Below are 24,042 nucleotides of genomic sequence, written 5' to 3'. Positions count from 1 at the left end.
ATTTATAAATACAGAAGATCCCTCTGCAACAAAATGTTTGCTATCGCAGCATTACACAAAAATCTGCCAAAAAAATCAAGAAATTGTGATGTGAAGATTCTGCAGGGGCTGATATCTGTCATTTAGTGCTTGGATTTTGTAATGCAATGCAATCTTAATGGAAAGTCAGGGCATAAATACCTTAAGTGTTTATAGCATGCCCACAGTTTGTAATAGGTTTCTGCTTTACTGTGCATCTTGTTTTTGTATTTAATAAGAAATGCAAAAATAGAATAAAGTTAAATAAAATCAATTTAGATAAAGCTGCCCCTGCAACCCAACCACTGATAAGCGGCAGAAAATAGGTGGATGGATGGAGAATGAAATAAAATAGAGGTATTTGTTTAATTGCAATAATAAAACGTGCAGTCGTAAGTACACGTAGCTGTCGTAAAAAGACTGCACATGTAGTGTTGACCTTTGACAGCATGTGCAGACAGGTTAAAAAAAGGGGGAAAAAAGAAAGAATTGCAAAACATAATCCATGTTTAATGGAAAAAATGTCTAAAATGTTGAAATTATGTAAAAATTAAATAGACCAGTAAATAAATATTTTTATAGTGTTTTGTAATTGCACTAATCACTCAGGAGGCTGTATTAATGAATGCACACATTAGTGAAAAGTGCGTCAATGTTCTCAGAAACATCAGCTCAGTTTTTACTCTGTGTCCCCGACAACAGCTTCTTTTCTCTCGCTCATTGTCCCATCAGCACACTATGGCTTCCTCCTCTCAATAGGATGGAGAAAAAAAGGACTTCATTAGAAGATTTATTTCACTCTCTCAGGTTGCAGGAGGTTTTTTTTTGTGCAGCAGCAGCAGCAGCACACTGGTCAAATTGTAGACATTGTGCGACGTGCATGACAGCCTAAAGAATGAAAGTGCGCCTCGTGTTGTCAGATCTAGGTTGTACCGGACTTTTCACCTTGAGTAAAAGATGAATGGATGTGTCAAATTCCTGACCTGCGGTCAAATCACATCATTTCATTCAACTCAGAGTAAGATTCTCATCTGATTGGCTCAGAGGAAGAGGTTATGTCTTTACTGATTCAAAGCGTGCTTTAACCCTCAACCACAAACCGCAATTCCCACAATGTCTGTCACTTCTGTGACCTTAAGAGGGATGGCTAACCAGGGCAAAACAATGTACTACTCATACTAAGTCTAACGTTAAAATGAGTGTGTAGTGCGTTCACATTAGATAGTATGAAAAGATTGAGTATGTAAGAAAAATCTGGATGTATACAATATGGGGAAATATTTTAAGTATGCACGGTGGGCACACTAGTCATACTCAACCGCCCCATGATGCAATGTGAGCAGAATGTAAAATTGTCCTGGGACCGACTTCAAACTAGAAATCAAACATCCCCTTTTCAAAACAAAAGCATCTATTCTTGTCTTCCACTAGTTTTTAACAATTTGGTAAATAGGGCTCTTGTTTTGAAGTTAACGTGAAGTTTTGTCAGTAGCACAATGGAGTGTCTCCAAAAATCTCTGAAATGTCAGAATTAAATGTAGGGATGCACCGAATATTCGGTGGCCGAATCTCGCTGCTAACAGCTGATGGGAGTCACTGCTTGGAGCCACGGACCCATTGTTTACACACAACAGGATCGGCAGCAGAAAAAGTAGTGCAGTTTGGGCGTCCAGTAGTGTAGTCTTCATTTACATGTATGGCAATAAAGTATAATATATATTCTATATTAAACCGCAGTGTTTGTTTTAGCTGTTAAATAGTTGGAGAGGGAGGAGCTCACATTCTAGGAGGCGTGTTAGGTGACGTCACCTGCCAACATGGGCAAAATTTAACTCGCCCATTTGGAGCTGACTTTTTACAAAATGTGGAATAACAAGGGAGGGAGGAAACAACTTTGAATGATGCTAAAGGGATGTATATCACTGTAGCAAAACCATTATAAAGTGATTTTTTCATCATACCTCCCCTTTAATGCACTTTGGTTTTTTTTGGATGCATGTTTTGTTTTATTTGAAGGGCTAATATAAATGAAAAATTTTGCACTTTTTTTGAAAAGCAAAGGCTACTGGGATATCTAGAAACATAAACATTTACTTTATTTAAAAAAAACATGTCTAAAAATGTATTCTAGGCTATTTATGCACTATTAAAAAAAAAAATAGTGAAAAACTTAACAACCGCATTCGATATTCGGTATTTGGCCAAGCATTTATATTTTCTTTGGCTTCGGCCACAAATTTTCATTTCGGTGAATCTCTAAATGTGTCTTTAAATGTGTTTTACGTGAGTTTTATGGATCAAATGAGCACATGTTGATATACTTTGTCTATTTTTATCACTTAAAATGCTTTCAGAACTTTTCAAAGGTGGAGAATCAACAGAGATATTTGATTATGATTCAGGTTTTTGTCGTTGTAGATTCCCAATGCATCTTGGGAAACTTGAAAGTATACTTCAGTGGGAACGCTCATCGTCCTAATCATACTATTAGTATATAGTAGACAGTATATAATCATTCAGTTTGTAGTGGATAGTACGGAGTGTGACATTTCACATTCATAGTTTGGTTGTTGCTGCAAAAATCCCACTTTTTGAATTCCTCATAACACCGTTAATTGGAGCTTTCTATCAATTATTCCACCGATTATTCAAGTAATCGTATCAAGTATACTTTTGCTTAACTAAAGCTCAATTTTAAATAAACAATAAATATATATAAAATAAGACTGATCACTTAAAGTTGCTGGAGGACTTAGCACCTGCACTGTTAAAGGTCAAAGTACTTTTTTTATTGATCTCATGTAATATTCTAATTTTCCAAGACACTGGATTTTGGGTTTTCATTATCTGTAAGCCATAATCGTTAAAATTTCAATAAATAAAGACTTGAAAAATGTCACTGTATACAGTATGTCATGAGCCTATATCACATTTGACTTTCTGAACTGAGTGACAAAAAATATTGAACATTTTCATGATATTCAAATTTTTTTTAGATGTACCTGTTTATGGAGCTGCTCATATTTAATATTTACAAATCCCGATACTATTACAGTTTTAAATATGTGTTCACTATGATGATGCAACTCTTTTGATCCATCAGCATCAAATTACACTGATACACGCAGCAAACAGGACGGAGACGTGTTCGTCTTTCCTTCTTGTCTTATCACTGTTAGGTTACATTTTTGAAGAAAGTCCTTGAATGCAGGAACCCTTCCACCGTCTAATGTCAGCTCAGTGGTCAGGGAACAGCAGCAAATGGAGTTAAAAAGATTAAAAAGCCGTAACTAACTATGTACAACCATGCTCTCATAACAAGCACAGAGCCCTCGGAGCTCGTGTTTGTATCAAACGACCACTGACGTCACCAACCCCACGGTGCCAGTCTATAAGCAAATGTACTCGTCTGAAGTTTTTTCAGGGCTATATAGATATAGATAATAAATGCCTTTATTGTATGATATCTATGGTCACACCCTCAACGGCCATAAAGGAGTTCCATGAATCAGTGATTGATTGCTCAGCCTCACGGACCGAAAGTGTGTCTCTGTGTAGTGAAATTGATTTGCATGCAGTGAATCTGAATTTTGAATATTGATTTTTTGGAATGTATTAAGATGAATTTTTTTCAACAGGAAAAATACAATTTCAAGTTACTAATTCAGTTTCAAAACAGTAACTTTAATTTCAAGTTGTTACTTTCAAATTCAATACGAACTATTTCAATTCAGTTTCTAGTGGCACAAATCTCAGCCCATGAGGATAGGCAGAGAAAATGAATTGCCCATTTGTTGTAATCAAGGTATTCGACCACCTCGAGGAATACATGGTTGTGCATGATTTTGGAGAGATTTCGCTCATAAAACATTCAGTGGGGTTTTGGTTCCTGTTTTAATTGTTGTGTTTTTTCATTCATTCTAGAGAACAAACATTGTTTCAATTGACCATTGAAGTCCAAGTCATGGCAGGGTTCAGGGAACATGACCCAGCAGACCCCTGCTGGCCACATGCTCCTCTTCTCTCTGATTGGCTCCTCTACAGCTCCTTCCTTCTTCCAGCTCGTTCATGTCTCCCCTCCTCTTGTTTATCTAGAATGTATCACCCTCCCCATCGCTCTCGTTGTCTCTCCAGTGAACCCTTTATTATGCTTCCTAATCTTAACATGCCATCTAACACATCTTATTTCCCACCTCTCTTCATCCCTCCGTCCTGGTCCCGAGGCTTTATCCTCTTTGTGCTGATTTCTTACTCCTTCTCTGCTTTGAGAAACTTCCAGAGCTTCTCACTGCACACACACTAACACACACACACTTTAAGACAGGCACGTATGGAAACTCCAAGGTTGGAGATCAGCTTCTTTTTGAGCTGTTCTGCTCTCAGGGATTGTGTGTGACGTACATGTGGGATGAAAACACTGTTGCTTAGTTTGATCACGCTCCACAAGTTTGATGACAGGGACTTTTTAAACCTTCATTAGCGTTAGCGTGATGCATGAAGAATATTTCATCATCATGATGATGATAGTGATGATGATGATGATGATGATGATGATAGTGATGATGATGATGATGATAGTGATGATGATGATGATGATGATGATAGTGATGATGATGATGATGATGATGATGATAGTGATGATGATGATGATAGTGATGATGATGATGATAGTGATGATGATGATGATGATGATAGTGATGATAGTGATGATGATGATGATGATAGTGATGATGATGATGATGATGATGATGATGATGATGATGATGATGATAGTGATGATGATGATAGTGATGATGATAGTGATGATGATAGTGATGATGATGATGATGATGATGATGATGATGATGATGATGATGATAGTGATGATGATGATGATGATGATGATGATGATAGTGATGATGATGATGATGATGATGATGATGATAGTGATGATGAGGGTAGATAAAATTCTGAAGTTGGGCAATAATTTGTTGGATGTGTCAAATTATTAGATTTAAAAAGATACTATTAGTGTACCATCAGTGGTAGAGGGGTCGTCTTCTGATCGAGAGGTAGGGGGTTCGATCCCAGTCTATATACCTGACTGTGTGGAAGTGTCCTTGAGCAAGACACTGAACCCTAAGTTGCCCCCAGTGGTTGACCAGCTCCTTGCATGGCAGCTCACTCCCATTGGTGTGTGAATGGGTGATTGAGGTGATATTGTAAAGCACTTTGGGACTACTTCAGTGTAGGCATAAAAGCGCTATATAAATCAAGTCCATTTACCATAAGCTCAGGAACTTTGGGAATATTCAAAAATTATAAATATTCATGTGAATTGTTTATGGGAATTAACTAGAAATTGGGAGCACTTTATTTGTAAGTAGAACGTTGGGATTATTTCGGTTTGTAATATTTGCAAAATTAACACGATTAAACAAGAATTAAACATCGAAAATGTGATTTTTAAATTTAAAAAAGTCTGTCTATAATATTGAGTAAAATATTCCTCATCTTTCTGCTTCTTATTTAAACAGAGTTCGGCAAGGGGCGTGGCCTCTCGCTACCTCTGCTCTGTGTCACTGTGTCATGTGGATGTAGTTGAGAAATAGCAGAAATATTCTCGAGTATACTCACATATAATGTGGTTGTTTAAATCAAGATAATGCTAAAATATATTTTCCCATCTCTGTTAAGGACCAACCTTCAAGTTAGTAAATTCCTGTTACCATAATCCCCATGGAAAGTTTACAACTTTGAAAATTCTTGTACATTTTGCAGCCCTGTATGTAGTTGATACCATTTAGGCTTATTCATATATATATATATATATATATATATATATATATATATATATGAATCATCAAAACAACAAATTTTGAATGAAAAGGAGCAGAAGAGGCTTTTACAGTATCTGCCTTCTTGTTGCCTTTCAATACCTTTGGATCAGTCTATTAATATCCTTCTAAATATTTAGATTTATAGATATTTTTAAGCATTTTATGTGCCGTATTTACAATATTCACAAAAAGAAAGAGAAGAAAAAGTAAAACTTAAAAATTTAAAAATCATCAGAACATTTTAAAAAACAAAACCTTAATTTTAATGTTTGCTCAAATCAAATATCTAACATCTCATTTTAATTATTTTCACATTTATTTCTCATACTTATTTAACATTGCAGATTTGATGTGTTTCTTAAATATTTGCAGGATGAGTTAATTTGAATTTCTAAATGTACCTGTTGAACTGACTGAATGTCTGCATCCATGATGATAATAAAGGTAGTAATGAAAACAGTCTGACCCAATCATTCATAAATGGATAAACCTTATTAATCAAACTAATCTATGGTCGACATTTTTTTAAATAATATGTTAAGGTTTCATTTATTCAGACAACATTTTTCAAAAATGTTTTCTTCTTTGTGTCATTGATCATTGTGGGTTTTTTTTAATATTCCTATTGAGTAGAAAAGCTCACACCCAGAGTAAATATGCAAGTTAAAATCCAATGAAAGCACAATTATTTTCCAATTGCAATATTTTTTGTTGGTTGTATCATGAACTTAGTCAGTGGATGTGATAAGGTTTATGTGGGAAAAACAGACAACACAGATTAGATTAAAAAAAACTTTGTCACATTTTTCATGTGATTTCTTTGTGTTTCTAATATGAAGAACAATGGCCGACCTCTTCCTGTCCTGTTCTTTCTCAGGTGATGTCATCGTCTACATTAATGACATCTGCGTGCTGGGCACCACGCACGCTGACGTGGTCAAGCTTTTCCAGTCCGTGCCGATCGGTCAGAGCGTGACCATTGTGCTGTGTCGAGGTTACCCTTTGCCCTTTGACCCCGAGGACCCCAACGCAGCAGCCAGTGCCTCCATGACCCCCATCGGCCTGGAGCACCGCCCCCTGGTGGTGAACGGGCGCGGCAGCTACGACCCGTACCTGGAGTACCTGTCCCTCAGCTCGCAGCTTCCCGGTCAGACTGCGTATCAGGCTGGGGTCTCCCACCCGGGGGACACGCATCTGGATGGCTCGTCTCTGCCGCCCACCACGCCCGGCTCGGCGGCGGCGCTCACGCCTCACGATGACAACGTGTCGATGGCGTCGTCGGGGACTGCAGGCGTTGCTGGGGCAACGACGCAGGCGGCAGAGCTTCTGACTGTGACCATGGTGAAAGGAGCCGAGGGGTTCGGGTTTACCATCGCTGATAGTCCTACAGGACAACGGGTTAAACAGGTGACCTATGATGTCATCAGTTTTATTCTCATAATAATAAATAGACCAGCAGAGTGATAACTGTATCAACACACAGAGATTCAGGAGATGAAGTTATTTCTATGGAATCTCATAGGGGTGTGCACTGCCACGGATCTGACGATACGATATGATTCACTATTTACATGCCACAACGCCATACGATATATCTCCATTTATCCCAATACAAAACAATACGATATACATCCCGAAATATTGCAATATCAATTATAATCGCGCAGTGAAATATGTTTTTTTTAGAATCTCATGCAGTACCTGACGTCAACAGCTGGATTGACCCACAAACACAAAACTCTGAACTGATTTAAAACAGCTACGGGCACTGCACTAGTTTCATGTAATTTACCATTTATATAAACATAAAAAAAACATTCTAGTTTACATGCTGGTCTTATTATGCTTTTACAAAAACTCCTAAAGCTTTATAGATTATTACAATCAATAGTGTCATTTTCCTCGGATCAAAGAGATTTAATTGAAAGCATTAAGTGAGATCACATCAGGCATAGTAATGATAGACGTGTGTGTGTGTGTGTGTGTGTGGTTCCTGCTGTTACAGGTCCTTGATCCGGGCTCCCAGGCAGCGTCAGCAGTGGTTGAGGGAGACCTGATCCTGGAGGTGAACCAGCAGCCTGTAGCTGCGGCTGGACACGGACGTGTGGTGGAGATGCTGAAGGAGTGTCCCGTAGGAGCTGAGGCCACGCTGCTTATACAGAGACCAGGAACAGGTGAGCTGCAACAAGTGTGTGAATGATGATGGTTAGGACCAGGAAACAAGCAACTTTTATGACAGCAGGGCCGCAAAAATGTGATTGTCTGATGTGAGAGTCACGTTACATTGACAATACAAAAAAGAAACGTGCAAAAATACACAGAATGACTCTAAAAACACACAAAATGACAACAAAAAAACCACAAAATGACTCATAACACATCAAAGAACACCAAAACACAGAATAACTCCAAAAACACACAATATGAAAACAGAAATAATGGAAAAACACACAAAATGATGACAAAATACACAAAATGACTCATAACACACAAGAAAAGAGCAAAAACACACAGAATGTGTGTGTGTGTGTGTGTGTGTGTGTGTGTGATTTGACACGTCACTGCTCTGCAGGTCACGTGTTCAGCCTCATTTCTGTCACTTTCTGCTGCTCCTCCTGTGATCCTTCTGTGGGAGTGAGGAGCTGATTTACATTGTTTCTGAGATTATATTAGCTGTAAAGAGGAATTATAATTATGCTCTCATTTGCATCATCTCTTCTCTGAAATTGTTTCTAATTAGTAATGATTGCCATCACTCTGCTGCTTTAATAATTTGAAGTATGACAGGAATTATTAGTGCAGACGTGCAAACTTTTCGTGTTGGTCGTGCTGTGCTGTGGTTTGTGGAGTTCCTTCATCACTGCTAACATGTCCAACTGATGCTGTTTAAGTGAAGGGAGTTTAACCTTTTTTATTCACAGCAACATGTTTAACAGATTGTTGTTATGAACACAAATGGCTACAATATTTACTGTGTGCGCGTGCGTGCGTGTGTGAGAACTGCTGGAATTCCTAATTTGGTTGGTCAAAGGCAACATCTGCCCCCTGCTGGATAGAACATGCTCTTGCTTTGTATACTAAACAGGAATACACAAAATTACAACAAATCACGCAAAACAGCAACAAAAATATTCAAAAACACACAAAACCACATCAAACACACAAAATAAGATATATATATATATATATATATATATATATATATATATATATATATATATATATATTTTCTTTAAATGACAAACAGCCATTTGTTTGCTCTGAGGGTCACATTATCAACATTTATGTCAGCATTTAGATTAATGAACAAATATCAACACAGAACATAGGGTTTGTGTGATTTTGTTGTCTTTGGATGTGTTTTTGGAAACATTTTGTGCATTTATTTTTATAATTTTTTATTTTATCATTATTTGCTGTTTATTTATTTGGGAGAGACAGTGCACATTTATGAACATAACACAATACAGTGATGTAAACATGCCAGATTTAGCAAAGAATGCTAATTTACACCCTAATGCATCCTCATGCCAATTATAGTTTTGTTGGCTTTTTGGGTGTTTGGGTATAAGTTTTATGTTTTTTGGAGTTGTTTCGTGCATTTATTTTTGTCATTTTGTGCATTTTTGGTGTTATTTGGTTTATTTTTCTGTCATTTTGTGTTTTTAGAGTCAACTTGTGCATTTACTTTGGGGGCTGCACAAAATTAGGCCGAGTGCCGCCAGTTGCCTGTGCCTGGTTTTAATGGCCCACCTACAGTACAGTGAGGGCCTTCAGGGGACAGCAGACCAGACTTTCGGAATTTTTCAACTGCGCACGTGTGTTATCCTCTGCAGAGAAATTATCATTCAGGAAGTAGCTGTACATTAAGGGTGTTAGAAAAAATTGATTTGTCGATATATATATAGCGATATTGTACCATGCGATTATGTTTTTTAACAAAAAATTGCGCTAAAGTATACATAGCATGTAAACGCCTGGTCACTATGTGTCAGTGAACACTTTAATTTCATAAAACATACTGAGCACTTTTATAGATGTATGTCATTTGACAGTTTAATATTGGTTTTTGAATTACAGTTAATTACAACTTTTTCACTCCCGATACGATACCGATATTGTAGCCTTAAGTGTTGGCTGATAGAGATATCAATCCGATACGATATCAGCTCAAATGTTTTGTAGTGTGGAATGTTAGATAAGTCTAGATTAAGTGATGTTACTCAAACAGAGAACAATAGTCATCAACAGTAGGTATGAGAAAAACTGACCCATTTATTATTAACCAACTGGTTACATACATTTTAACCTTCAACATAATATCTACAGTATTCTACAAAATAAATAAATTATTTGAGTGTTTATATCAGAAATTTTAGATGCAGTCCGATAAAATTCGTTATTCGTTTTCTGGCTGATATCGGACCGATATCCAATATCAATATCGGATTGGGACACTCCTACTCATTGCCATTTACTTCTTCTTGCAAGTTTTTAAAAAATGAAATAAATTGTATTTCATACCATTTTGTACTTGTAAAGGTAAAATTTGTAATTATTGATATTGTAATATATCGTTTAGTGTTGGGATATATTGTATTGTGAAACATATTGTCAGATTCATGGCAATGCTCACCCCTAGTGTGGTTTAGAGGCTTTCCATTGAGTTAATATGCAGCCCAATGTAAACAATATAAGTTTATTAAATGTGTTTATATGATTTAATAGTATAGTAAGAGCTAAAAGCGTTGAATTAAAAAAAAAAAATCAATAGAAATTCACTCTGAGCCGTGTTTGCATGTGTTGAATGTGAATGAGTCGCTGCTCAGACTTTGGCCCTGCTGCGACACAGCAGCACCTCTGTGCTCTTCTGAGCGCTGCTCTCGCTCTGCAGGGTCAACAAAGGGACGAAGGCTTTACAAATGTCACCAACACACAGCCGTGGTTGACTCTGCAGATGTAGGATCTCTGTGCTCGGCTTATTTGGGCTGAGATCAGATGTGTAACTGTGTGTGTGAGACTGCTTCACTGTCGTGAAGGCACTCTGCCAGACTTCCACTGAGCTTTGGTCATGTTTACAGCTCCATCCCCTGACATCCCATTAAGAGTCTGAGCCAACCACAGGCTGGAGACCAATGGGAGCGCAGAGCCAGGCTATAAAGATGAGCATGTGGGGCTGCGTAAGCCAATGGGGTTAATCTGATGTCCATCCAGAGCTCAGCAGGCCAGTCTGAGAGGCCTTAGTGCCAGGCTGCTTGACTTCTGAAAGTGCACGCCAACTCATTTACTCCCCATCAGCTGCACACGAGCACATATGTTGCTGAATTTTATTATCCTTCAGAATAAGCCTCACCTTTGTTGTAGTGTTGATAATTTCCCGCTGGATCATTACAGAGAGTTGGGGTATTAGACTTACATAAAGGCTTCCCTGAAGGCTGTGTATTCCCCGCAGAACATGATAATCAGCCCCAGCTTCCTACTGAGCTCTCCCTCTGCTGCTGCCGCTCCACTGAATCCTTTCAGCACTAGGGACAGCTCCTCTCAAATCCCCATTCAAATCTGTGCAGCATTCATATTATGTTCATCCACACAACATTCCTGCTATGGCTCAGTTGCTTTAATTGAAACAAGAAATCACAGTAAAAATTAAATAAAAATATTTCTATGCATCAGTCTACAGGACTCCACATCCCACAATGCAATGCACCAAATGTTTCCCACAATGTCAATAAGAGTGGAGAGCAAAACAAACTTTCAAGCTGCAATTTAAACCTGTTGCATCTTATTTTCGAGCAAATGATCTTGGATTTATTGACAATGAGGCCTGCACTTTATCTGATAAAGAAATGTCATCTGCAGCAGCTTTAATGGTGGTTTCTATACTTGTTTTTCTGCAGTGCCTTATTCATTTTGTATATAGAATGTATTTCATCTCACTTGTTTTTTTATTTTAATTTTATTTATTCTGTCTATCTATATAATGTTTAGTGTTTATTCTCAAAAGAATTTGGTGCAATATTTTGATTGGGTGCTCGATTTATAAAAAAAAAAAGAAATGGTCAAAGTTAAATATATTTTGCTTCTTGTGTGTAGGTATGGCAGTGCTACTTACTCTGGGCACCACCTGAAATCTTGCCTAGGGCGTCGTACAGCAGTGAAGCATCAGAGCAGTGGTTTAATATGTAACACAGACATGGGCAGCTGGAGGCTCTTGGTAAACACAAATAAAAAATGACTCTTAAAACACACAAATGACAGAAAAATAAACAAAAAAACTGCCAAAAATATACAAAATGACAAGAAAAATACTCGAACCCATTCTTCTTAATGCTCAGATTGGTCATTATTCTAAATGCTGACATGAATGTTGATAATGTGGCCCGTAGATCAAATATAATTATGTTTTTTCTATCATTTTAGATTCAGTCTGTTCTTTTACTTTATGCGGTTTTGACTTTTCCTCTGACATTAGTTGCTGTTGCCATTCTGCCCAGTTGCTAAGTGCTACAGCCATTAACTCTCAGCCATCTAAAAAAAAAAACAGGCAGATGTTCTGTGTTATCTGCAAAAATCTCATTATTTCACCAAACACTGCTCAAGCCAAGAACCGTAGGATAATTTAGTCAAACCGCGGCTGTTGAAGGATTCATGGCAATCACTGAATTTGTGTTTAATTCACATGCATTACAAATCCCAGAGCGAGTGTTTTCAGTGCTCGTGCTGCTGTCTGAATGTATGGATCTGGATCTGAGCAGCTCACGTGTCTTTGAATGGGTGGAGTCTCAGGGGACCCGTGCACATGAGTGTTGTTGTTGTTTGGTTGCAGCGCTTCCTGCATGCAGTGTGTGTGCGTGCGTGTGTGCGTGTGTGTGTGCGTGTGTGTGTGTGTTCGCTCACGGTGTGTGGCGCATTCGCCTGCATGTAATGATGCCATTATGTTGAAAATAAATGCAACAAGCAAACCCGTTTAGGGAGCGTTAAAAATATGAAGTCGGCAGATAGAGAGTTTGTCACTCATCACACAAAGATGCTTTTTATCTCATTAGCTGATATTCTCTGTATCTCTGTTTTCCCTCCAAATCAGAGTTGTTCAAGTGGGGGCCCGAGAACCACATGCGTCCCTCAGTTTATTTTTTTGCGGACCCCAAAGTAATCACAGTAATTAACTCCAAAAACACACAATGTAATAGGAAAATACCTCAAACTACAACTACAACTACAACAGAAATAACACCGCAATGCCTCAAAAACACAGGAAAAACCATAAAAAATACACAAAATGACTCCAAAATACAAAAAACAACAAAAATGCACAAAATGACTCAAAAAATATACAGTTTATTTGATAAATATTTTAAAAAGACAACCAAACTGGCTCTAAAACACACAAAAAACAACAAAATGACTCCAAATACACACTATAGTAGAAAAATACCCAACACGACAACAAAAATGCACAAAATGCCTCCTAAAATACTCAATTTAATAGCCAAAAATAACAGCGAAATTACTTCAAAACACAGGAAAAAACAAAAATGCACAAAATGACTCGAAAAACTGACTTTTTAATAGACAAATATTAAAAAAAAAGGCAAGAATGACATCAAAATGGCTCTAAAACACACAAAATTACTCCAAAAACACAAAACGACAACAAAAATGCACAAAATGCCTCCTAATATTTAATAGAAAAATAGCCAAAAGGACAACAAAAATGCACAAAATGCCTCCAAAAACAAGCAATTTAAAAAAATACCCCCAAAAAAACAATGAAAATACAACAAAAATAACACCACAATGCCTCCAAAACACATGTAAAAAGCTAAACTATAGAAAATGACTCCAAAAACACAACACGACAACAAAAATGCATGAGAGGCCTCCTAAAATTTATGAGAGAAATATCCAAAATGCACAAATCTTTTCCCAAAATACACAATATAATAGAAAAATACCCAAAAGGACAACAAAAATAACACAAAATGACTCCAAAACACGTTCAATGACGACAAAACACACAAACTTAAAGCTTAGATTGCTCATAATTCTAAATGTTGACATGAATATTGATCAGACAGTCACAGCCCTGCTGTGATTATAGTCGCCCGTCTCTGCTTTAAATGCATCAACGTACTGTGTATTAACAGTGTTTTCTCTGTTTGTTCTCAGGCCACATCTCTCCATGGAAGGCGTCCAAACAGGTACCATTCACTGATCCATCCCAGTCTGTTTCTGTGTGACTTCAGACACCTCAGTGATCATTGCTTTGCTTTGAGTCAAGCTTTAATGTTGTTTCCTGAACAATCAACTCCTCTTTTCACTTTAAACACGTTTCAGTTTCTGCTCCCATTCACTTTCTGACATTCATGACCGAGTTATTTTGTCATTCCTCAAACCTGATCATCAGCATTCCCTCATCTCTACTCTGATCTCTTATCTTCTGTTTATTGTTTAATCCACAACATTTATCAGATTCTTCTAGTTGTAAGAACAGCGTCCTGTGAGGTGATTCATCCCAGGAAACACGATCTTTGTTCATCAGCATCTCATCAGTGGATTTGTTTTCATTGAGGATGTTTTAAACATTGTTTTTTGAAGAGGGCTGATGAAGAGTTGTGATTTCGTGCGCGAGCAATCAGGATTTGAAAAAAACATTTGCAAAATGCCACATTAGAGAACTGTATTCCTGTAGAGAAACTTTAAAGCTTTAGTATTTCTCTGATTGCCAGGTCGTCAGTGTAAGAAAAGGGAACATGCTCATATTATTTATCTGTTCTTCTCTTTGACTCCTTGAATCGTTGCTTCCCCAGAAACAATTTTCTCCTCTTCTCAGAAATATAAATCAATTCCAGCTTTGTTGGGGGAAAGCGACATGTCAGATCCCAGCTTTAACTTTTATTTTCCTTATTAATAAAACACCATCACTGAAAAGTTAGAGAAGATACAGAATAATCTGATTTTACTCATTATGACTACAATGTAACTAATAGAAGATATTTTTTCAAGTGTGTCCTAAAAATAAGAAAATGGATACTGTACTGTTGGATCTGAAGGGTTTCACATTATTCTGACCTCACGTTGTAACTTTACAATAACTCTATTCATTTAATTTATTTTTCTGTCAGACCTCTGGTTATTTTGTAATACTAATAAATCCTGCTTGTGGAATTGCTGTCAGAGGTTTGATTTAAACAGGTTATTGGAGTTGTTTTTTTATTTTTTGTTAAATTATAGATGACAAATCTTTTTCAGAAACTCATCTATATGTATATGTAACATAGCCTTAGTATAAGTAGCCCAAACATGTAGAATTAATAAAGTGAAATGCTACAGTTACAGAAAGAGGAGGTGGAGCCGATCACTTTTATAAATCACTGATTATTAGATTTATACTTTTTTTTTTTAAGTTTATCATAGAATAGAATAGAGCTTTATTGATCTCCCAGAGGGGAAATTCACAAAAGAAAAAAAGGTTTAATATACAAGGCGGGATACATACTCGAATGTCATCAGTAAATGAAAAGATTGCATTTATCTATCAGTAATCGTTCTTTCCTAAACATTGTCAGATCTACACCAACCAGGATCTTCTAAAAATGGGCATTTTTCTAAGAGAACTGATTGGTCAGGAGGTGGGGCTTTAGTACTCGCTTAGATCCTAGCCAGAACAAAACCTGGTCCGTACCAGGTTAGTCGTTCAGCCTAAGTTACCATGTGATTAAGCTTCATAAGACGTTAGTGAGCTTCGTAGGACAGCAGATACTGATTAAATCCTGGAAGTTAGCGTAATAAGAGGTAATCTAGCTTCATAGCATACCCCCTTTGTGTGTATTTGCTGTTTTTGTTTGTGATATAAGTCCTTTTGAGTATTTTTGTTGTCATGTTGTATGTTTGTTGCTATATCTGTGTGTTTCGTAGTCATTTTGTGTGCTTTTGGTTTTCCTTTGTTTATTATAAGTCATTTTTTAGAATTTATTTGAATTGTCATTTTGGTTTTTGTTTTCAGTTATTTTTGTGTTTTTCGGGGTTTTGTGTGTTTTGCTGTTCTTTTGTGTGTTATGAGTCATTGTGTGTATATCGTCATCATTTTGTGTGTATTTCAGTTATGTTATTTTGTGTGTTATGAGTCATGCTGTCATTTTGTTTGTTTTTTTTTATTTTGCTGCATAATGTGGCCCATCTACAATGAACTGCTGGTGTGGTTTCTTTCTCCCAGATGCCTGACCAGTGGGACCCACATGGCAGTCCTCAAGCAACCCTATCTGGACCAATCCTACCGCCCGGCACGCCGTTCCCAAACCAGCCCCAGCACCGAACCTCTGTGCCAGACTCCACAGAAGGCTTTGACATCAACAGACCGGACCCTTACGACCTGTATGAGAAGTCCAGGGCCCTCTACGAGAGCAGACGTGAGTGAGGACACGTCATAACCTCATTGCTTCATGAAGAGTGTGTGATGACGTGTCTGCGTGTGTGTGCGCGTGTGTGTGTGTGTCAGGTCCAGAGTACGAGGAGGTGGAGGTCCACCTGCTGAGGGAGAAGACCGGCTTTGGTTTCCGTATCCTGGGTGGAGACGAGGCCGTGCAGGCTGTGAGTCAGGACGCCCGTGACAAGGCTCGTATGGGACGGGCTGGACCACACACACTGATACACACACTCACATACTGACCCTGAGCCAATTACACACTGAGACACATTGGCACACACATACTCACAAAACCACAGACACACAGACCTACACAGACACATAAACTCACACGCATACAGACACACAGACTGACAAAGACACCCACCCACTCACAACCTGAATCTGACCCCACCTCACACTGACTCATACAAACACACAAAGACTTACAGATACAAACACGCACACACACACACTGACAAACACAAATACACACATACACAAACTTATACAGAGACAAACAAACACATACAGACTCAAACAGACAACATACAGACTCACACAAACACACACACACACACACACTATGGGGGGGAATCCATTCTAAATTCATGCACACCAGTCTATTGCACGTATACCTGCCTAACTTTCACTAAACTTACCTAATTTCAGTAGTGAGGTGTAGTGGCAGGTGTGGTATGGGTGAAGCTATAACGATTCACTATGTAGCAACGTCTGCGTGACATGTAAACACTTTATTAGGCGCTTACGCGTGCAGGCGTGTACACACGTGCATGTCTGTAAGTGTGTGTGAGTGTTGAGTGTTGTATCCTGTCCAATCACAGCAACATTCTGACTCAGAGCGTAACACTACAGACACTATGGACTCTATGGACGGGTGTCGTGACACAGACTGTAACCGGACGAAATGGTGGTCCGTTATACACCCAACACTCACACACACTTACATACCTGCATGCGTGTGCACGCCTGCACGCGTAAGCACCTAATAAAGTGTTTACATAGTGAAGGTCACCTGATCGCTATAGCTTCACTCACTCCACACCTGCGTCTACGTGTGACTGAAATATTTATGTGTGTTAGGTGCACATCCAGGTGCGGCGTAGGTGTGAATACACTTTAATGTGTATGGACATTAAAGCGTCTGCGAACGTGTTAACACGTTATGCACACATACGGACGTGACTTGTGCACTGTGCTTGTGTACCCATTCTAAGTCTGTGGGAAATGTAGATCAGACGTGCAGGGTATGTGTTTGTTTACATGTTCGTTGGACTGGTGTGCATGAATTTAGAATACATCCGCCCCCCATACACACACACACACTCGCATACAGACACACACACATTCACATAGACACACACAAAGACTTACACACTTTGTGCTTACATACGGCAGCAGTGTGTCTCTAACATGTGTGTGTGTGTGTGTGTGTGTGTGTGTGTGTGTGTGTGTGTGTGTGTCTTCATCGTCTCCTCCTCCTTCGCTGCTAATATTGATTGTTTTGGAACAGATTGTTATTGGCGCTATAATCGAGAACACTCCCGCTGAGCGAGACGGGCGACTGCGACCCGGGGACGAGCTCATTTCTGTGGATAAAAATGTGGTTGCTGGGAAACCGCACAAATACGTCATAGACCTGATGCACGCTGCCGCCCGCAACGGTCAAGTCAGCCTGACTGTGAGGAGGAGAGTGCTGATGCCTGGTGAGCACACACTTTATTTACTTAGTTATTTATTTATTTATTTTCTCCTTCTATCGTTTTGTTGTTTCACACTTCAACAAGATTGGAGAACAGGCTGCACATTTCACTGGCATCAATTTAAAAATGACACACACACACATGCAGGATCATAGCGTTCCTATAGCAACGCCGTTCTAACAAACAGACATGTTGGTGCAGTTTAACCCTGAACCATCCTCAGATCCAGGCGTGTCAAACAGATTTCAATTCACAGATTTTAGGTGGGAAAATTAGTAATTTAATCATTATTGTGCTCTGGTTTGCACTTCCACATAAAAATAAATTATTAAATATGTACGGCATCAATAATATCAAATCAATAAGTGACAGATATAAGTCCCTGCAGGATCTTCACTATAAATTTATTTGATTTTGTGACCCATTTTTATGTAATTTGGTGAAATGCTGTGGAATACTTTGAAGAAAATTGCAGGATTGGGGAAAAATGTAGAGTTCTTTTAACAATTTGAGATTAGAAATGACTGTCCTGCTACTATTGTGGAGTTTCATTGAATTTGTGTTTTAATATGGAGATATCTACAACTGAATTAGTTGGTAATTTACACAAGGATTCATGATTTCTCTGACTTTTTAGCTTTCTGCTGCGGGTCAAATTGGAAGCTCTAAAGCAGTGTTTCTGAAATGGGGTACGCGATGGCACTACAGGGGGTACTGAAGAGAGAGAGTGGAAAATTAACATTGAGTATTACCAGCAACTTACAAAATGACAACAAAAACCTACAAAATAAGATAAAAATATACTGAATAATAAAAAGAACAGACAAGTATCAACAAAATACACAAAAACACACACACTAAGAGAGAAAAACACTTACTATTACCAGTAACACACAAAATGTTAACAAAAACACACTGAGAGAAAATTATACATGATCACTACAAAATACACAAAAATAACAGAGAAACATACAAAACGACATAAGAAACCACCAAACAACAACAAAAACACACAAACTAAAAGAAAAATATACTGAGTTATAAAAAGAACAGAAAAGCAACAGCAAAACAAACAAAATCACACTAAAATAACACAAAATGATGCAAAAAACACACAAAATGATGATAGAAATGATCTTATTTAGAACATGAAGTGAAAATACAAGGATCAGTACAAGGAGATGCCGTAAATGATAAAACTATAGATATCAATCTATTCCGGAGACAATAAATACTGTTTCATTCCACTTATTTACAAAATGAGATTCTTTAAAATGTGTGCTCACTCATTCATTCCATCATTATGATCTATAATTGTTTTTCACAGAATTCTTAGCAAAATGTAGTAGACGGACATTAAGGGGGTACTTGCATCAAAAGTAAGAGAGAGGGGTACCTGAGCCAAAAAGTTTGAGAACCACTGATCTAAAGGGCCAGATTCAACCTCCGGGCCTTGAGCTTAACACATGTGCTCTTATCCAATGAAAATCCTTGTCTTGTGTCATCTCCACCCCCCATCACCACCCCCTCAGGTGAACCGTTCCCCGTGAACGGCCGCAGCCCCGGCTCTGTGTCCACGCAGCACAGCTCCCCTCGTAGCGACCCAGCCTCGGGTCCTCCGGCCGTGTCCGTGTCCGTCCTGGCTTCGCCCGCCGAAGGATCCGCCCTGCAGACCAGTGACGTGGTCATCCACCGGAAAGAGAACGAAGGCTTTGGCTTCGTCATCATCAGCTCGCTCAACAGACCTGAAAACGCCGCCATCATCAGTGAGTCTGTCCGTCTGTGCTTCTGGTTACCAATTGTAAAGGCAAAATTGGTTAATTATGTTTACAAATACATTTACTCACATATTTACTCATATATTTACAAATATATTTACAAATATATTTACTCATAGACCTTATTTTTTTTTAAGGCTTTAAGTTTAAGTAACTTTTGATTTCTGCTGTCTCATGTCTCATCCTAAGGTCAGTCACATCATCCCAAAACACAGCTTATCCCAAGGCTAGACACAAAGACACCCTTTTGCTTCACACACACACTCCCGCGTACCCACACATACACATCCCATACACATCCATTTACACACATTCACACACACACACACACACACACACACACACACACACACACACACACACACACACACACACACACACACACACCTCTGGCCAGAGCGGTGTTCTTTTTTGACCATCTTGCTTGTACCTTTTTTATTTAGTTTAGAATAAAATCATTTTTTTATTAATTCATCATCTCTTCAGTCTGGTCTTCATCATTTACCAACACAGAGGGTGTTTGCCAAGTTAAAGACGAGGTAACCATAAATTTCACCGTAACACAGTTCAACTGGCTGCTTTAATAACCAGTAACGACCAGGGGTGGGGTCAATTACAATTACATTTTTAATTATCCATGTTCAATTATAACTTAATTATGATTACGGTGACCAACATTTTTTCCCATTACAATTGAAATTACAATTTATTTTCCTCCTGAACACAATTACATTCGCAATAACTAAATTTAAATTACAATCAATCACAATTGCTGAGCCTGAAATAAATAGCCCCATAAAACGTAACCTTCCTCTTGTGTTAGCTTTCTGTTAGCATCTCTTATGATAACAGGTCAGTTTTGACCCATGTCTTAAATCAGCTGTAAAATACACAAAGAAATATTATCTATCATCTAATTTATTTCTCATCTTTTGGTTTCCTTGTTGGGCTCATAATCATTGATAATATTGGTATTATATTTTTGGTGTGGGCGTCTGAGCCTTTTTTCTGTCAGTATATGCCTAGCGTTATATTATTTTTAAATAGTACAATGATTCTCATGAGAAGTTACAGGCAGTAGGAAAAGTTTTAATAATTATTAACTAGGGGTGTCCATTGCCATGAATCGATACGATACGTGATTTGCATGTCACAATACGATATATCCAGATACCTTACAGTGCGATATACAGTACATTGCAATATCAACTAGACCCCATTCCCTGTAGAAAATGCAAGTGAGGATGCAGGTGCTGGCTGCTGCATTAGGTTAGTATTAGCGATAGTATGAGCATTAGCTTAATGTTTCTATTAGCCTAACATTAGCATTAGCCTACTGATAGCATTAGCATTAGCCTAGTGTTAGCATTAACCTAGCATTAGCATTAACCTAGCGTTAGCATTAGCATCATCAGTTAGAACATAATTGGAAAACTGATGATGTAGATAATTATTATTATTCTTTTGTTCTAATTTTTTTTCTTCTTCTTCCATCCTACTACTCACTTTTAAACTTTTTAAACTATTTAATTCTTTTGTAACACTGATGATGCTGAGCAGCCTCACTATTGTAATCGCTGTATTTTATTATTATAGTTATTATTATTCTTCTTCCCTCCTACTATTCACTTTTCACCTTCTTAAACTATTTAACTTTTTTTCCTTTACAAGTATAAAATACAATTTATTTCATTTTTTAGAAACTTGTGAGAGCAGGTCAATGGTAACTAACTCAGAAGGTAGATATGTTACAAAATGGGAGATCTTGTAGAACGTGATGTGAGCTTGTTTATAAAAAATCCACCCACGTGAAATAAATGTCTGTGTAGATTAATATTTACACAAATAAAATGTCAGCTGCAAACTTGTAATCTAACATCTATTCGCATGTGTTTTAATTACTTACGTCAATTATCGTTTACGACCACAATTCTACAAAATCTACACCGTGTATAATGTGATGAAGCAATAAAACAATGAACATGTACGTGAACTGTCTCATAAGAATAAAGAAAGATTTAGTAAAATACATTCACCACTTGGTCACTGCATCAGCTCTTGATCCTCATCTCCACATAGTGTTTACCTGCATTTAAACAAGGAGAAGCACTCTCCATGACTCTAACAACCTTTTTTAAACAATCTGTGCAGGCAAATTTCAGCATCCTGCCTTTACAGTGCAGAACAATGACTTTGTATCAGTCCTATAACACTGGCTGGTGCACTAACTTCTCCAATTCCTCCCTTCTGATTGGTTAATCCCCCTCCACACACACACAGGGGGGGCATTCCTTCAGGTACAGCAAAAGTCAAGCAGGGCGGAAAAGTAGATTGTGCATCTGTAGTTGTGGTTGTAAATGATAATTGTTGCAAGTAATTAAAAAAGACGGAAATAGATGTTGGATTGTTTGCAGCTGTCATTTTATTTGTGTAAATATCAGTTTACACATACATTTATTTCACATGTATGGATTTCTTATACACAAGCTCACATCACATTCGACAAGCTCTCACATTTTGTACCTTATCTACCTTCATAATTACTGTAATTCATATGTGTGCACATTACAGTGTTTAAAGTAGGTGAAGGGACTATTGCAAAATGTGTATTAATAGAACAGTGATGATGTCATAAGTTCCAGCTGGGAGCAAATACAATTTTCAAGGGGGCTCCATTGAGTCATTTTGTCATTCACATGTCCAATTCCTCCAAAGTATCACATTTTTTGCCAGTCCTAATATGCGTTCAAAGTTTCATGAGTTTTTGAACGTGTTTAGGCCTTCAAAAATGTGATCCCTTTTTTGTAAGAATAATAATAATAAAAGCAAGGTGCATTACAATAGGATCCTACGCACCGTTGTGCTGGGGCCCTAATTATAATTCCATCATAATTGTAATTAAATGTCAATACCCTGGAAACGACTGCAGATTTTCATGAATGGTAAATGGTAAATGGACTTGATTTTATATAGCGCCTTATAACCACACTGAAGCAGTCCCAACGCGCTTTACATATCAGCTCATTCACCCAATCACTCTCACATTCACACACCAGTGGGACAGGACTGCCATGCAAGGCGCTAGTCAACCATTGGGAGCAACGTAGGGTTCAGTGTCTTGCCCAAGGACACTTCGACACATAGTCAGGTACTGGGATCGAACCCCCAACCTCTCAATCAGAAGATGACCCTCTACCACCTGTGCCACGGTCGCCCTGTCTGAGTATCAGCTGAGCTCAGACTTCATAGATACTTTTTTTTGGCTGTAATTTGCAGCTCAGTCTTTCCCACAGTCTCTCACTAACCTTCACCCTGGCTTTGTTCAACATTGATTTTTTTTCCCACCTTACCTTCAGACTGAGAGTCGTTACAATGACAACAAAAGGCTTCTTTTTAAGATTATTGAAAAAGACGTAAAATCTTCAAAGACAATCTTCTTTTCTTCTTCCCACTGAAGCGTCAGATTGATTGTAAAAGTCTGAACTATCCTCCATATTCATCAAACTACTCCATCTCCCAGAAACTGTGCTTTTTCCGTGTTCCTTTAGAAAAGATTTTTAGTGCGTTTCCCGCTGTAATGCATTTTTAAAAGCCGTCTCCACTGCTCTGTTGTGACATCCCACTTCAAAAAGTCGTCCCTGACAGCCCTGCCATGGTGTTGCCTGTTTCCAGCTGTGCCTCATAAAATAGGACGCATCATCGAGGGCAGTCCCGCCGACAGATGTGGGAAGCTGAAGGTGGGCGACCGGATACTGGCTGTCAACGGGCAGTCCATCATCAGCATGCCTCACGCTGACATCGTCAAACTCATCAAAGACGCAGGACTGACGGTCACACTGCACATTATACCAGAGGAGGGTGAGTGTGTGTGTGTGTGTGTGTGTGTGTGTGTGTGTGTGTGTGTGTGTGTGTGTGTGTGTGCGTGTGCGTGTGTGTGTGTGTGTGTGTGCCCTGTGCTTTCTGTGTGTTCTTCAAGTCCTTGATGTTAAACCAGAAAACCAAGAGGAGCATATTAGTGACTTTAGAAACATCTCACAACCAATCAGCTCAGATCAAAGCCTTCCTCTCTTTATTACTGATTAAAATGTAACAAAGCTCTTTGGTACCATTTAGATTTTTCTGCAAATAAAAAAAACATTTCATTTAAAAGTATGTAGATAATTTTTTTCATTAAAAAAAATATGGGCAGCAGATAATAATAATAATAATAATAATAATAATAATAATAATAATAATAATAATAATAATGATGATGATGGTGATGTTAAAAATGATAATATTTGTATTGCGTTAACAGT

The 24,042-nt window shown here is 38.1% G+C and overlaps 1 protein-coding gene across 6 annotated transcripts in view; it reads left to right on the top strand.

The window, feature by feature from the left end:
- The window catches only part of magi2b (membrane associated guanylate kinase, WW and PDZ domain containing 2b), a 166,850-nt gene that overhangs the window by 129,348 nt on the left and 13,460 nt on the right, over positions 1-24,042 (top strand). For 4 of the 6 annotated variants that reach the window (XM_028448960.1, XM_028448962.1, XM_028448963.1 and 1 more), the window contains exons 10-17: positions 6,715-7,244; positions 7,843-8,011; positions 14,007-14,038; positions 16,054-16,246; positions 16,336-16,451; positions 17,777-17,969; positions 19,499-19,732; positions 23,417-23,602. In XM_028448960.1, coding sequence (XP_028304761.1) covers positions 6,715-7,244; positions 7,843-8,011; positions 14,007-14,038; positions 16,054-16,246; positions 16,336-16,451; positions 17,777-17,969; positions 19,499-19,732; positions 23,417-23,602 — 1,653 coding nt within the window. The remainder of the gene's footprint in view (positions 1-6,714; positions 7,245-7,842; positions 8,012-14,006; positions 14,039-16,053; positions 16,247-16,335; positions 16,452-17,776; positions 17,970-19,498; positions 19,733-23,416; positions 23,603-24,042) is intronic. The other 2 variants (XM_028448961.1, XM_028448965.1) reach the window with 1 other exon arrangement.

The sequence above is a fragment of the Gouania willdenowi genome, chromosome 6 (assembly GCF_900634775.1).
Source record: "Gouania willdenowi chromosome 6, fGouWil2.1, whole genome shotgun sequence".
NCBI lineage: Eukaryota > Metazoa > Chordata > Actinopteri > Blenniiformes > Gobiesocidae > Gouania > Gouania willdenowi.
Note: the sequence above shows the minus strand (reverse complement) of the source record. Positions and strands in the feature narration are given on the sequence as shown.